The sequence below is a fragment of the Falco peregrinus genome, chromosome 6, assembly GCF_023634155.1.
Source record: "Falco peregrinus isolate bFalPer1 chromosome 6, bFalPer1.pri, whole genome shotgun sequence".
Taxonomy (NCBI): Eukaryota; Metazoa; Chordata; class Aves; order Falconiformes; family Falconidae; genus Falco; species Falco peregrinus.
The window spans coordinates 83,174,860-83,188,276 of record NC_073726.1 but is presented as its reverse complement, the minus strand read 5'-3'; the positions used below and the strand labels follow the sequence as shown (position 1 = coordinate 83,188,276).

The 13,417-nt window shown below is 42.5% G+C and overlaps 1 protein-coding gene across 1 annotated transcript in view; it reads left to right on the top strand.

Annotated features, from left to right (window-relative positions):
* The first annotated feature begins 5,775 nt into the window (after positions 1-5,775).
* Positions 5,776-13,417, top strand: part of NTF3 (neurotrophin 3) — a 54,920-nt gene continuing 47,278 nt past the window's right edge. Inside the window, exon 1 of the mRNA XM_005234742.3 lies at positions 5,776-6,265. Coding sequence (XP_005234799.1) covers positions 6,248-6,265 — 18 coding nt within the window. The 5' untranslated portion in view covers positions 5,776-6,247. The remainder of the gene's footprint in view (positions 6,266-13,417) is intronic.

Below are 13,417 nucleotides of genomic sequence, written 5' to 3'. Positions count from 1 at the left end.
CCTCTAGCAGATGTGATTTCCCACTAAGCTTTTAGAGAATTAAAATGTAGAAGCTCAGCCAAATGGGCATCAGCATCCATCAGATAAAAAATGTGAATAAAAATTGCTTTCATACAAATAAAAGTGCCATGTAAGGTCAGAACACACAAATACTAACTACAGGGTATACAAGCTAGTGCTGAGAAATGTCCCACTGACTTCAAAAGCCAACTTCTGCTATTAAACCCACCTCATTGGCTGTATTTTGAATCAATAATTTTTCTGTTCTACAAAACATAATCCCAGAATAAAAAAAAAAGAATCTTAACTAAATTAGTTTATGAAAAAAGTCATTGTCCAATTGTATTCCCATCGTTACCCTAACTTTCATTGTTGCTCGCAAGTGACCGAGCAAGGCTGTGGAGCATTTCTTTTCACAGTGTTTTATTACTTCGCTTTCCTTTCTTTGCCTTATTTTCTATTTCTTTCAGTAGCGGAAAATGACAAATGAGGACAGCACCTATATTTGACACCATGACTAGGAATGTAAACACGGAAGTCAGGACATATTTCCCTATGGCTGGAGTATTATCAGATGTATTGCGCGGAACCGTGCCTTTCATTTCAGTGATAGGTTACCTGCTTGAATTTAAAAGACACAGCTGGTGCCGTGCTGGAAAACCACCAGCGCTCTGAGGCCCTTCACTTTGGAACTCCTTGACTCGGTGGCAGATTTTTATTTTGTAAAAATTGTGATTGTCTTCTCCTTTTCCTTCATTCCCTTTCAACTTGCTTCAGATATTATAGTTCCACTGGACCTCAAAGATACAGATGCATCAGCTCAGGAGAGAAAAACACTACTGAGGTTTACCTCCCTGCTGGGGAAATGTCGGTGTGTTAGTGAGCAGCTCTGATGTCTGTAGCAGTTGATTCCCCCAGTGATTAAGTCCCTTAGTGTCCCAAACCAAGGCATATGGATATCTAAAATTTCACTGGGGGGTTTTCTTCTGAAGCTAGTCAGATTTAAAAGTACATGACGTTGCAGAAAATATTTGTTATCAAAGATGATGTAAGACATACAGTCATGGAAAAGATGGGCTGAGAGAGATTACCTAGCCCTTCCCTTGCCCCCGTGCAGGATCAATTAAAGCCTTGTGGGTCCTGACAGATTTCTCTACCCTGTTGATGCAGGCTTTCAAGGAAGCAGATATCACAGCAGCCCCAGGCAACCAGTTCTGGAGCTTGGGCTCTCCAGTTTTTCCTAATGCCTAATCTGAACTCGTCTTGCTGCAACTTATCGGTTCTTGTCCCAGTTAGTCAGGATGTGAGCTGGCCTCTTCTATGCAGGAGCTTTTCATGAGCTTGAAGTATTCGATTATAAAACCTCACAAATTCTCTCTTCTTTGGTAAGCAATTCCAATTTTTCATTTTTCATCATATGTTATATTTTAAACTATATTACACATTTAATCATTGCTTCTGTCATTTTCCAGGTCTTCTCTGGCTTGAACTTGGTCAGAACTGGATCCTACATCCCAGCTGATGCCTTACCAGAGTATCTTATGTGTCTGACAGGTGAGGCACCTCTTTATATGTCCCAGTGTGGAGTTTATCTTCCTTGCAAAAGAATGGCTCTGTGATTCCAGATAGCTTCTTCCTCATCTAGGATCATTAAAAAATGAAGGTTCCTCTTCTGAGTTCCAGCATAAGTACTGGAACCAAACTTCTTAGCATTTATGTAAGTAAGAAATGATTTTATTTTTTTTTTAAATAGTCATGCAAAGTCTCTTCAACTAGTTTGGTAATCATAAGAAATGAGTAGCAGATGAAAGTATGCCTATTGTTTACGAGGAAGGTCTTGTTTGTTTCCCAAAATGGTGCCTATCATCAACTAACCTTGTTCTGCTGCAACCGTTCTTCATTATTCCTGCAATAAAGGGTGTATCTGGCAAAACTGGATACCACCAGAAAAAGTCAAACATACATAACTCCAAAATATATGCTAAACTGGTGACATGTCAGTGTAGTAGAGAGATTTGTAATGATCCATAACTCTATTGCCAAAACATATTTGCAAGTGTAAGTCACCTCTTGTATATTACTTATTATATAGCTTTATTTTTATATAGGAGTACAGATCTCTACATTTCACTAAACAGGGAAACTTTGAAATGTAAAATATTTGTAAAACATTTAAAATTTTTTGGCTGAATACTGCTATATTGTGTGTGTGTGAAATATTTCACGAGCAAGTGCTAGTAGTTGTACTCAGAAGGTAAAAAATAGTCTGTTACTGCTTTCATTAATACTCTATTTATAATCCCATTTAATCTCACTTTGCTAATTCTCAGTCAAGACAATAGGTTTACAGGGGGAACTACATAAAAGCTAACTCTGTAAAGTGCATTGCTCTGAAGAACAATGGCTTTCGGGGTGTGACCCTAATTCATGGTTATTGCCCTGCATTTTTTCCATCCTACCTCTTGGCATGTCTGAGGCTCTAGGTACATATTTTTCATCTTTGATCTACCATGTTGTTACGAGCTGTTGTAATTATTTCAGGAATTTATCAGGTTATTTTTTAATGAAAGAGGAAAAGCTGCAGAAGACAACTTTCCAAGAAATGTGTATCAGAACCAATTTTGACCTATTTTGTGATTCTTGTTTGGAATTTCTTCTTAATACTTCTCATTTCTCTAGCCTGGGTGCAAGAATGTAAGGAAAACTCAAATGTGACCGTACACGATGGCTTGAGCTCAGCACTACTGCAAATGTATGGAAGGCCAATGTCAATGATGTTTCAGCAATTCTTTCAGCTCTGAAATAGTACCACTAGTACCCTTAAAATAATATTTAAATAACTTCTGAAATATTTTTTTTTCCAACACCATTCCCAGCAATTAAAGAAAACCATGCCTGAATTCATTTTCATTTTTAACAAAACATTTACAACACATGCCAAGGGAAAAAACATTTACTAGAAATGTTGTCAGATCCTTTATCAAATTTTGGAAATTTGAATAAAAGTGATTTTGTCATTTCAAAGGCGAACAGCCTTGTGAATTGAAGATCTTAGACAGACAAAATGTTCAGAGCTAATCTGCTTCCAGCTCTTCTTTGCCTTCAAAATTATCATCTCATAAATGGAGGACCATACGGATGAAAGCTCTTTCCATCACAGGTAGGTGTGTTTGTGGATGTCTATCAAAACCACCATGGGAACAGCGCGGACTTGCTGAAGTGCACGTGGTGTCCCCACCGACGTTCCCCTTCCAGTATCTGTTCAGGACTTCAACCACAAAGTGGTGCTGTTGCAAAAGTTAACGGTTAATGGGGAACACCAACTCCCTGCTTTGATAGTGACCCAAGGCATGCATTAAACCAAATCAAATTTTCATCTGTTTACTTACTCACTTGCATATCTTCTCTATAAATATTCAATTTTTTAACATCAAACGCAATTACAGTGGCATCTGTTAATATGTAGAGAGAAACACACATCTTCAAAGTATATAAAATGTTACGTATTTTGAAGTCTGATAAAAGTGCCTAATTAATCAGATCAATGCCTAGTAATTATTCAAATTAAAATCCCAAGAATTTAAGGATGCCTTTCTACAGCACGCTTTGAGCAACATTTAAAATTCTTCAAGACAGAACAGAGACTTGTTAAAAGTTGCAGTTTTATTTTTTTTTCCCCCGATCAGAACCTCAGATCTGAAGGTGGCACATAAAATAAGGTGACCATTTAGGAGCTTTATTGTTCCTCATCAAAAATTCAGAAATATGTTTGAAGTGTAAAATAAATCCACTTGTGCTAAGGGTTAGGATTAAAAATAACAATAATAATAAAATCAAAACCAAACCACCTCCAGAGTAACAGATGAAGATGTAAAAATACCTAGAAAAAAAGAGCTTCACAACAACAGAAATGCCTTTAGAGGAAAGGTTGGAAAACTGCAAGGACCCAACACATCTCCATTTTCTATAGCTGTAAAAACACCCTGTCTACAATGCTTTTTACAGGGCACACATATTTGGCAAGATTAAGGTGTCCCATCTCAAATTACAAGGCTGATTGCCCACAGACCCAGACACAAGCACACAGCAAAACCCCTCAGCTGGTGCAAAGGGCCTGGCTGGGACAGCTTTGCCTTCCATCAGCCAGGCAGCCCCTCTGCCTGGGACGCTTACTTGCAGCCCACATTCTTCCATCTTTTTCTGCTGGGCTAGCTGCAAATGCAAAGTTCCCGGGCTAGGGCTGCCTTCAGATGCTTAACCCTTTTCCTACCTCTGGAAAAGCATTCACCAACCACAGGAAAATTTTCTATTCCTAGCACTGTTTGTCTACTTCAGGAGATTAAAAGCTGAGTCACATTTTAGGCATTTCTCAGATCTGACTACAGGGCTGGGGCTGCATGGGGGACAGGATTTAATTCCGAATCTCGCCTCAGCTGAAAAAGCTCTAAAAAGGATGGAAACTGCATTTAGCCAAATGGTGAAGACAAAAAGGCTCTAGAGTTATTAAAGGTTTGAGTGTTTTTTTTGATTGGCAGAGCAGCAAGTTTTAGTAGAGAATTCTTAGGAGGCAACGGTGGAAGATGACTTTCCTTCTCCATGTGGACAGTTAGAGGGAATAAGTGACTAAATCAGAATTTATGAGACTGATATGATTTGTAGAGTTCCAGGTTCCCTAAATAAGGTTTTTTTTATGGTTGAAAAAAAGTCGGATAAAGGACAATGACAACAAATGACACCAGCCTTCAATTTCAACTACTATTTCAATTCATGATGGAAAATACTTCAGTAAAACTGTTACAACTATCTAGGTAGATTAAAATGTCCTAAAGGAGATGGTACAATGCTTTGACAGCATGAGAGGTCTAATCATCCTCACACAGGGAGGGGAAAGAGGAAAAATTCCTTGGTTAAATAACAAAAGAAAACAACTTCATAAGCTAGAAAAGGAAGTGCTCTTTAAGGAAACAATCTGGCGACTCTTAAGATTCAAAGTGGTGTGTCCTATCTTACATGACCATGTTCTTATGGTTATGACTTTCTCAATCATGCTTGAATCAAATAGAAAAGAAAGATGACTTAAGCATGTAAATTTAGAGGGAGACTTAGAGGCATGCAGCTAAATTTATCAGCCATCTCTGTGAGCAATCACTCTAAATAAAAAGTTTGGAAACTAGTCGCTGCGGGTTGCTGATGAACTTTCCATGTTTTTGGCACTCGCCATCCTTTCCTTAATGGACTAATCTGCAAATCAAAACAGGAGGGATATCTGGACACAAATCCATCCTAAGGTCTGTTCTTAAGCAGTGGATATTTCTCCCAACACTTATTTTTGTGTCATGGAGGGTGATTTGGTTGACAGAAATGCTGGCCGAAGAACTAAATTTGTCTAAGATTTGGAAGGAATAAAAAAAAGGAAAGGGGGAAAAAAAAAAAAAAAAAAAGAAAAAAAGGAGCCAGAGCACGAGGGAGCAGAGGCTTATGGCATTCTAGTTCTGTGTCTCTATTTCACCTGTTTTACATGTCCTATAATGACTTCTGAATATGGGTAAGAATAGCAACACATGCTGGCAGTTTGACCAAAGGGTGCGCGTGTGCATGTGTGTGAGTGTGCATGTGGGAGACAGAGAGAGTATGGGGGGAAGGCGGGGGACGGCGGCTGGGGGGGGGGGGGGGGGGGGGTAGATGGACCATTAGAGTGCAAACACAGAGACATTCCTGCAATAAAATACTTGTCTTCTGAGAATCACGGTCCGGAAGAGATGGTTATGATTTAACAAAAGAATTCTCTAAAATGTTCCCTGGTGCTAATACTGTTCTTAATAATATGAAAAGATTTTGCCAGGAAGTGGAATAAAACCGTCAATTGGATTAAAAAAAAGAAAATAGGCACGTGATGGTTTTTTTTAGAGCACACGGGGGGAAAATGACCTTTATGACAGTTTTGTCGTTTTCAAAAAAATGCCTTGTTCTCTGAAATTCCCCAACGAGGCAAGGTTATTATAAATGGTAGGTAGGGAAAGCAGAGCATGGCAATAAAGGGGTTAATGTGCAGAGCACAGAGCCATCTGGCTGAGCTGGTTTGTTATAATCGAGCAGATTATGTTCACGGGACTCAGAGTTTAAGGCTCCTCTCCCATAGAGCAACTCTGCACAACCCAAGCAGACCAACTTTGGGACTTTGAATGAACATATTTACATCCACCTTTCTCTTCATGTCGACTTTTCTGGAAACATTCACACGGATGCCATGGTTACTCCTACCACGGTAAGGGAAATTTGACGTTTTCTAATAGGGTCCTAAGAGGGCGGGGAGGAGGGGGGGGGGAGAGGGGTCCTTTAAAGAAGTATAATGGGGGGGGGTGTCTTGTAAGCAGTAGATCTGTCCCAAATGTTGCCTTTCCTATTGTGCCTCCTCCTTCCCCCCCCCCCCCCCCCCCCCCCACTTGCCCTATAGCTTGCTTTAGTCCTGAGGTTCCTCTCTCCTCCTGCTCTGCACACTGTTGTTCAGGTCCCTGGCAAGAAAACAGCGGAGGAGAAATATGAGGTGCTAAAAGAATCTGATTTAAGAGGCAAAAGTAAAAGAGACTCTTGGTTTTATTTTAAGAGCGAAACCAGCAACTTCAGATATAACAAAAGGGGTTGCAAATCTTGAGAGTGGATTGCAAGAGCCAGCCTCAGCATACATAGCATGCTTGCCCTCAGGGAAAGTTAGAGCCCATGACAAGCGAAGTCAGAATTCCCAATTTCTAGATCTTGCCTGTCTCAGGTAACTAACTCCACTGGAGCTTTCTTTCCTTTTTTTTTCTTCTTTTTTTTTTTTTTTTTTTTCATGTATCAGACACTGGAAACCCTATTCATGAGCTTTGAATCAATCCTCATTCTCCTTAGACCCAAACACTAAATCCTCTGGGAGGAACTGCAGATCAAAGGGTTCCCTGCACATCTGTGTCTAGGTGAAAAAGATACACTCACTCTGTGCTGGGATGGCAGGAAAACTATTCTTACGCTGCAGTTTCCAGCGTTTGGTAAGTGCCTTCTAGGAACGCAGCACACAACTAATCAACACAGATGCACGTATAGAGAGCAAAATAGAAAGCTGTTTCTCATCTAAACAGCTGAAATGCAGCTTAAAGCGTCAGTTACTGGCGAGTCCTTATGGAGACACCAAACTGCTATTAGCCAAGAGGGGAAAAAGTCCTTGAATGGTTTAGATAGTTTTCTGATCAGTTCTTAATCCTTCATTAAAATAAACGGGAAAGCTCTGTGTTGGTTCTATCTCTTGAACTATAAATATGCAGTATCCGGAGAGATGGATATTTTGGATTGAATAAGGCTGCTATGTGCACATTCTCTGGTTCCTATATTGCAAAACCAGTTATTTAGAGATGACTGTGTGTGTGAGGAGGGTTGACTCCCCCCCCCCCCCCCCCCTTTTTAAATAGACAGAGATATGTGCTACATGGTCCAGTCAATTGTTATGAGCTACAACCTTTCAGAAAGCACTCTTTGCTCTTAGGCTCATGTGATTTGTTGCATGAGGAGTGCAAATGGTATGTAAAGTTTGCCTTTACATTGTGCCTTCAGGAAAATACTCAGACAAATAGGAGAGACATTCTCAGGCATGGAAATACCTGATCTGTGCAAGCCTGTAAGTGGAGAAGGAGTGCAAGAAACATGTATAAATAATAGGAAAACCTAATAATAAAAAAAAAAAAAAGAAAAAAGAAAAACTCACTTTGTGGCAAGGCAGACAAAAGCAGTACAGAGTGGAAGAGAATTCAGCTACAAGTAAGAGTCCTGGTCTTAGATACACGTGTTAGTACCAGGAGCTCTGTGTGTGAGCATGGCGGGGGAAGGAAAACTAGACAAGATTGCAGGTGGTGGACCCAAAATATGGAGGGAAGAGGATGTACCAGCAAAGTCAAGAGCAGAATGCTTTGTATAAAAGGGTGCTTATATGTTGAAGTATGTAACACGTGTAGGTTTAGGATTTCCAGCCCACCCCCCACCCCCCAGAAAGCTAAACTAAATGGTACATAGAAAGACAGATATAAGGAGTTCGGAGGGAAAGTGTTATATAGTGAAAGTAAACTGCTATGTATTAAGTGTTGTGTATTGGGGTAAATAAGGGCAGGTGAGCCATGCAAAGGTGGTCAGCTTAAAAGGGGAGCTGCTGCAGGTCAACTGGAAAAAGAGGATCTTTGTGGGCGGAAAAAGGTTTAGGAGCTCAGAAGGGGAAGTAACACTTCAGAGGGATGCGGCAAAGGTGCAGACTGGGGGCTGGGTAAGGATGTGAAAGGGATATACAAGGATGTTAGGGTCTGCAAGGGGGAGGCAGGGTATCGAGTGGGAGTGGAGGGAGAAAGGTGAAAGCACAGGGCACAAAGGATGTTTGGAGGAGGAAGAAAAATGTGAACTATTGTCTATTTGGAGAAAGGTATGGAAAATAATCAGCTACATGATGCTTGTGGGAGGCGTCTAAAGGAGACACCTTTGATTCTGTCAAGAAATAGATATGAGGATGTGTTTGCAAGGAAGGTGTTATGAAAGGGAAGGCTTGCATGGTGATGGAAACACATGCCAAGCAGAGGAATGCAGAGGAAAAAATGAGCTGGATGGAAATAGGGTGTGTTGATGGGAAAAGGGTATAGGGACCCATAAAGGTATGTCAGGGGGTAGTCGCTTAGCAAAATTTCAGAGAAGGTTGGAAGCTTGCTGGAGTGTTCTGCCTGGTTTCAAGGGAGAGACAGAACTGGGGGAAAAGCCGTGTGAAGGTGCTGTGAGGAAATGCAAGGTAGTGGAAATCATGGGGGCATAGTGAACTGTGACAGGAATATAAAGATGTTACAAGTCTTGAGGAGCTTGAGAATGGGGGGAAAGTGAGGAACATAGGAAGCATGAGGATGAAATTAAGAGCTAGGTTTTCTCTAAAGATGCCTAGGAAAAAGATGGTTTAGAGGAGCTATAGGGCAAGAGAGCACAGGGTGAGAGGCAATTGGTTTTGTGTTGCTTTGTAGGCAAACAGAGAATGTAATGCAAAGGTGCAGGAGTGGCTTGGCCAGCAGAAAGAGAGGTTTCCTCCTCACTAGGTAGTTGCAATAACATAGGGGAAGAACAGGCAATATGTTAAAGGGGAAGCAATCAAGGAAAATAGTGGAAAGTAAGGAATAATGTGAGGGGTGTGGGAGGAGGAGAACACATACATAAAAAAAAAAAAAAAGGATTGATTTTCTGTTAAGAGAGATGTAACAAATGTGCTTGTATCTCTGTGGTAGGTACTGGCTAAGTGAAGCAGCAAGAGGCAATGGAACAAATGTGCTAGTGGAGAAAAGACTAAAGACGTAAAGCTTTGGGTGGGAGGAGAAGGAATGGGAAGGGTAACTACCTGGAGAGCCGTATAAGCCACATGGCTGTACTAAGGTCGAAAGTAAAGTGTGAAGTGTGTGTGGAGGCAAGTGGAGTTAGGAGCTGTAGGGCATGAAGTGGAAGTGAATGGGAATGACAGTTCGCGTTACGAGGGGTGAGAAGCTTAGCGTAGGCTGACACACGATGGTGTGTAAGCAAGGAAGGTACCTGCCAGTTTGTGCCTGCTTGTAAGGGCTGTGGAAGGGCAGGTGAAAGGAGTGACAAGTTGTGCCTGATAAGAGAGATTTGTGTACACAGCATGCTCTAAGTAAACGAGGGAAGTACAGGTAAGGATTGCAGACCTGGGTGTGGGGCCTGGGAGAAGGAAAACAGCTTGTGGGGGAGGCAAGAGTGATGAGGAGTGAGAAAAAGTTTATGACGGCTTAAGCGATCTGTAGTTATCTGCCTCTTAGTTTAAGGAAGGCTGGCTAAGTGTGCAAAGGGCCGCACATGCTTGCAGAGCAGCATGAGAGCAGGCTGGGAGTGAAGTACAAGGGGGAGCAGGTAGAAGGCACAGGTAAATGCATATGGTCAGTGATGATAGGTGCATGGATATATGAGATACTGGTTTTGTGTGTGGGACAGAGACAGATGTGTGCAGTGAATGTTGTGCTTACGTGCCTGAGAGTTACAGAGGGAGGCGTGTGATGAGAACGATCCAGCCAGTCTGCAGGAAGAAGCTGAAATCCTTGAGGGGTATGAAAGAGCCCTGGGTTGCTGCTGTAAGGGACGTATGCCCGTGTGGCAGTTACAAACAGGCACTCAGGAAACCATGCTGATACGTAAGATGGCTATTGGAGGCCAACTGGAGAATCACGTGCCCACTGCACTGGTGACACAACGGTCTGTGTCGAAATAAATTATGTAAGACACACAACAGAGGTGAGTTTCGTGAGTGCTAAGGAGCAGTGTTTGCATTGAGAAGGAGGGTAGGGAAAGATGACTAACTGAGAAAATGGTTTGCTGCGTGGGCAGCAATAGTACCAAACATGCACTAGATGTGCCTGCCTTCTGCGTGACATGCACAGCAGGCAGGCTTTCCCTTTGAGATTTTGCAGGCTTTTTCTAAAGAACTACTGAATAATCCTGAGAAAATCCCAGGACATCTAATTAAAAATACTTAGACCGTCTTTATTTGGAGGCATAGAAATGCACCTTATTTCCATACTTTAAAACTTCAGCATAGTACTTCTGGCACAATACGGCAGAGAGATTTCTCTACAAGTAGTTGACAGGGCTGTTGGATGAACAACCATTGGGTTGAAGTATACACAGGGAGTACAGATGTCAGTCAAAGGAAACAAGAAAGTACTAGCTTTCTCCATGGCTTAGAGGAGTACTGGAGTAATGTGCAGGTGGCGAAAGGCTGAAAACATAGGATACATCTCGGGTGTGAGAGAGAAACACTAAGAATGTCTTTCCCTTCAAAACAATCATAATGTTGTCAACATCTGTTCTTCAAATCTGTTCTATAAACAAATTCAGATTTTCTGGCTTGCTTACGGCTTCGGTGTCTTCTTAAGCGCTGTCCTGCACTGTGTAGAATAGTGCTCATCTCCGTCCATAAGACTGATGGATCGGAAGACTGAATAATCTCGCAAGGCTTGCACTGGGAGAAGACAGTCTGATCACACTGACCTGCTGGGCTCAAAGGCTGCAGCCTCTGGGCCTAGACCTTACGTAGCATGAGTCACATGGAAGTTGATGGATCCCTTTCCAGTTTACTCCAGGGATTAATTCCTGCCAAAAAGATAAGTAGCCTGTAAAATACTTAGCTAATAGGCAGTTAGTGCTCATGCAGCCATGGGCTGTGTTAGGAACCTGTTGTCCTACTTGATGCACTGGTTTCCCACTGCAGAATCCACTTGGAGCTCCCCAGCTGGATATTTTTTCCTGACAGTGCTTGGAGCCGCTTGCAGTCATCAGAAAACCCCTTTCTCCTCTGATGGCAGTGAACTCCCCACCATGGCAAGTCGCAGGCCGTGGGGACAGTGAAGCGGTTGTCCATGAGGGGGAGACGCATGACCGCAGCCAGTGGTCCCAGCCACTGGGATTCAGATGGGCTGAAACCACAGACAGCATCCTTCTCAGCCCACTGCCACCAGTGCTGCCAGGGATTATGCCCCGGTCTCTGACACCTCCCCTTCCTCCCCACAGAGCCGCTGAAAAAACAGAAAGCAAATGTTGGCATCAACCTGTCAGCTGGCCAGAAAAAGAGAAAGGAGATGATGGGTACAATTAGTGCTAGATTGTTGCAGGAAGAGGATCAAACATGGGGTATTTGTGCCTGCCTGGACTCCTTTTCAGCAATGACACAGCCAGAGAAATGTGTTTGCAAAGGCTGGAACATCTGCATGTCCCTGCAGATGTTTGCCTGTGCAGGGCCATGTGTGTGTCTTCTCGTGGTGACTAGGAGCACACAGTGGAAAGAAACAGCCTGTGGGTAGGGATGACAGAGGTGGCTGGCAGCTGTTTCTGTGTGGGAGACGATCATCCCTGTTCATGCATCTGTTGGTGGGGGAGGTGGGGATAAGTTGCTTTCTGAGTGGACAGATGGGATGTGTGTGCAAAGGCAGAAGCAGTAAGCGTGGATATGGAGTAGCTGCAAGATTGTAAAATGAGTCCTATAGGGAATATACAGAGCTATGTTCCTGATTGTATCATGAGCCTTAAGTCCATAGGGGAAGAGGATTCCTCCACAGAAAGCCTCAAGGAAGACTATACTTCCTGAGGAATTAAAAGAAAAACATATCCAAGCATCCAGCTCAGTTACATATCCAAGCATCCAGCTCAGTTAAGACTCTCCTCCTCTCCTTCACATGGTACAAGCATCTTGCTGCATGAGCAAGCTAAGCAAGGTAGCCCATTCCTTCAGGGCAGCAAGTATTTGGAAAGATCAGAACAGTCCATATACTCCTCCGTCTCTTACCTTTCTCTACCTCTCGCTGCTCTCCGCCTCTTCACACATGCACACAAAAGGGTCTTTCCCAGTTTGGCTTCTAAGTTTGTGTCTGCAGATATGTGTGATAAATGTATGTGTGAATGAGGACCGTGGTGTGTCGGGGAAGGTTGTGGGCCTGAAACAAAGTTCGTTGGTAGTCAGCTGGAGCTCAGTGAAGTAACATGTTGGTTGCATTTCAATGCACATGGAAAGGACAGCAGGTAATTCCACATTTCCATCAGGCAGTGCCAGGAAGCCAGCCTGCGTAACTCATCGCCACTCTGCCTGCACTTTAGAGGAAGCCATCACCTACCTAACCAGCTTCCATAGAACAAGCTCCATTTGTATTATCTATTACAAACCTGTGCCAGAGGTGATGGAAACATTTGTGGAGGGTTGCGTCCTACAGGGTAAGATTTGCAGCACTCCTCCAACATTTTCTGTGCTTCAGCTATGCGTGTTACTCATAATGGAACCACAGCAATAAATGTGCTGCTTCTCAGTTGCTCTTTCACACCCTCCAGCAATAAATTCCTTTATTTTAGATTTGTCCCTGCTATAGATTTTACTTGTTTTGTCCTATATTAGCTGAGTTAGCATGTGAGAAAGTGTTAATCTAGTTAACTCAGAAATATATATTTCTGGGCTATGCCCTACAAAAATTTACCCACATTTGCCAGAAGTCTAAATTGATATCATCAGAGGTAACTGTCAGTTAATTGGAGAATTACAGAAAGAAGTACATTGCTCTCTACATGAATGTTTAAAGGCTCATCTACACGTAGAAGTGAATTCAGGTTGTGAGTGTGAAATTGAAATCCAACAGCTGCTTCTGAATAGCTCTGTGCTTAGACAAGTTCTAAGATAGCATCCTCTCCTGTGGCTTCTGCTTCAGCCAGGAGGTGGACAAGCACACTCACAAGACGAAAGCAGCCTTTGTCCCCTTGAGAGATGGGATTTGGATAGTATTTGGTTTCTGCTCAAACCAAGATCAGATGTTATGGCTTTTAGCTATCAAATACAGACCTCATAAATCTGATGGAGATATTTGACCAGTTTGCCCAGTACGCT